We start from the raw sequence: 716 nt of genomic DNA, 5'->3' as shown, positions 1-716 counted from the left end.
TAGTCTATTACTTATTTTTATTATTATTTCTATTTTGTGTTATTTTTGTAAAAATTTAATTTTAAATTATATTATCAACTACACTGTCATAATACTAAAAAAAATTTTAAAAATACACATTTAAAAATATTAAATTACAGTTTTGTCGCTAGTTGGTAAACAGTTAATATTAAACCATACCGTGACAAATATGCTCTATAATGGGACATTTTGAACGTTTACCCATAAATACTGGGAGCAATCTCAAAACTTCTTTCACTGTTCTTGTCTTCACAGAACTGCATACGTACCGTTGGTAATGTTAGGTGTTGTTTCCCATGGTAAATCATTTCCTAGGTAATGACCAACGACAACATGAATTCCACGTTTATCAATATATTCTTTCTGATGCTTGTCGTTCCGTATCATAGTCATTACATCATCATCCTCAGGATCACCATACTGTCGTAATACACGGATTAATCCAATAGTAAGGACAGTGGACAAAACTAGCAAAAGTGATGCATGTCGAAAACGTCGTCTACATCTCAAAAAACGCATCGCATGAATTGTGAGGTCTTCAGCTCAGTTTATTCTAAGCTGCAAATAAAAATAACATGACATAACATTAAAGAACGACAATAGGCCCTTTGTTCCACTTGGTCATCCTATTTACTAAATTAAACTAAATAACAACAACAAAAAAAAAAAACTCTCAGGGACTTCCTTATCATTCT

The 716-nt window shown here is 31.4% G+C and overlaps 1 protein-coding gene across 1 annotated transcript in view; it reads right to left on the bottom strand.

Annotated features, from left to right (window-relative positions):
* Positions 1–423, bottom strand: part of LOC106457822 (polypeptide N-acetylgalactosaminyltransferase 13-like) — a 28121-nt gene extending 27698 nt beyond the window's left edge. Inside the window, exon 1 of the mRNA XM_013917273.2 lies at positions 291–423. Within this exon, the coding sequence (XP_013772727.1) occupies positions 291–414 (124 nt within the window). The 5' untranslated portion in view covers positions 415–423. The remainder of the gene's footprint in view (positions 1–290) is intronic.
* Between the last annotated feature and the right edge of the window lie 293 nt (positions 424–716).

This window comes from Limulus polyphemus, unplaced genomic scaffold, assembly GCF_000517525.1.
Source record: "Limulus polyphemus unplaced genomic scaffold, Limulus_polyphemus-2.1.2 Scaffold378, whole genome shotgun sequence".
NCBI lineage: Eukaryota > Metazoa > Arthropoda > Merostomata > Xiphosura > Limulidae > Limulus > Limulus polyphemus.
Note: the sequence above shows the minus strand (reverse complement) of the source record. Positions and strands in the feature narration are given on the sequence as shown.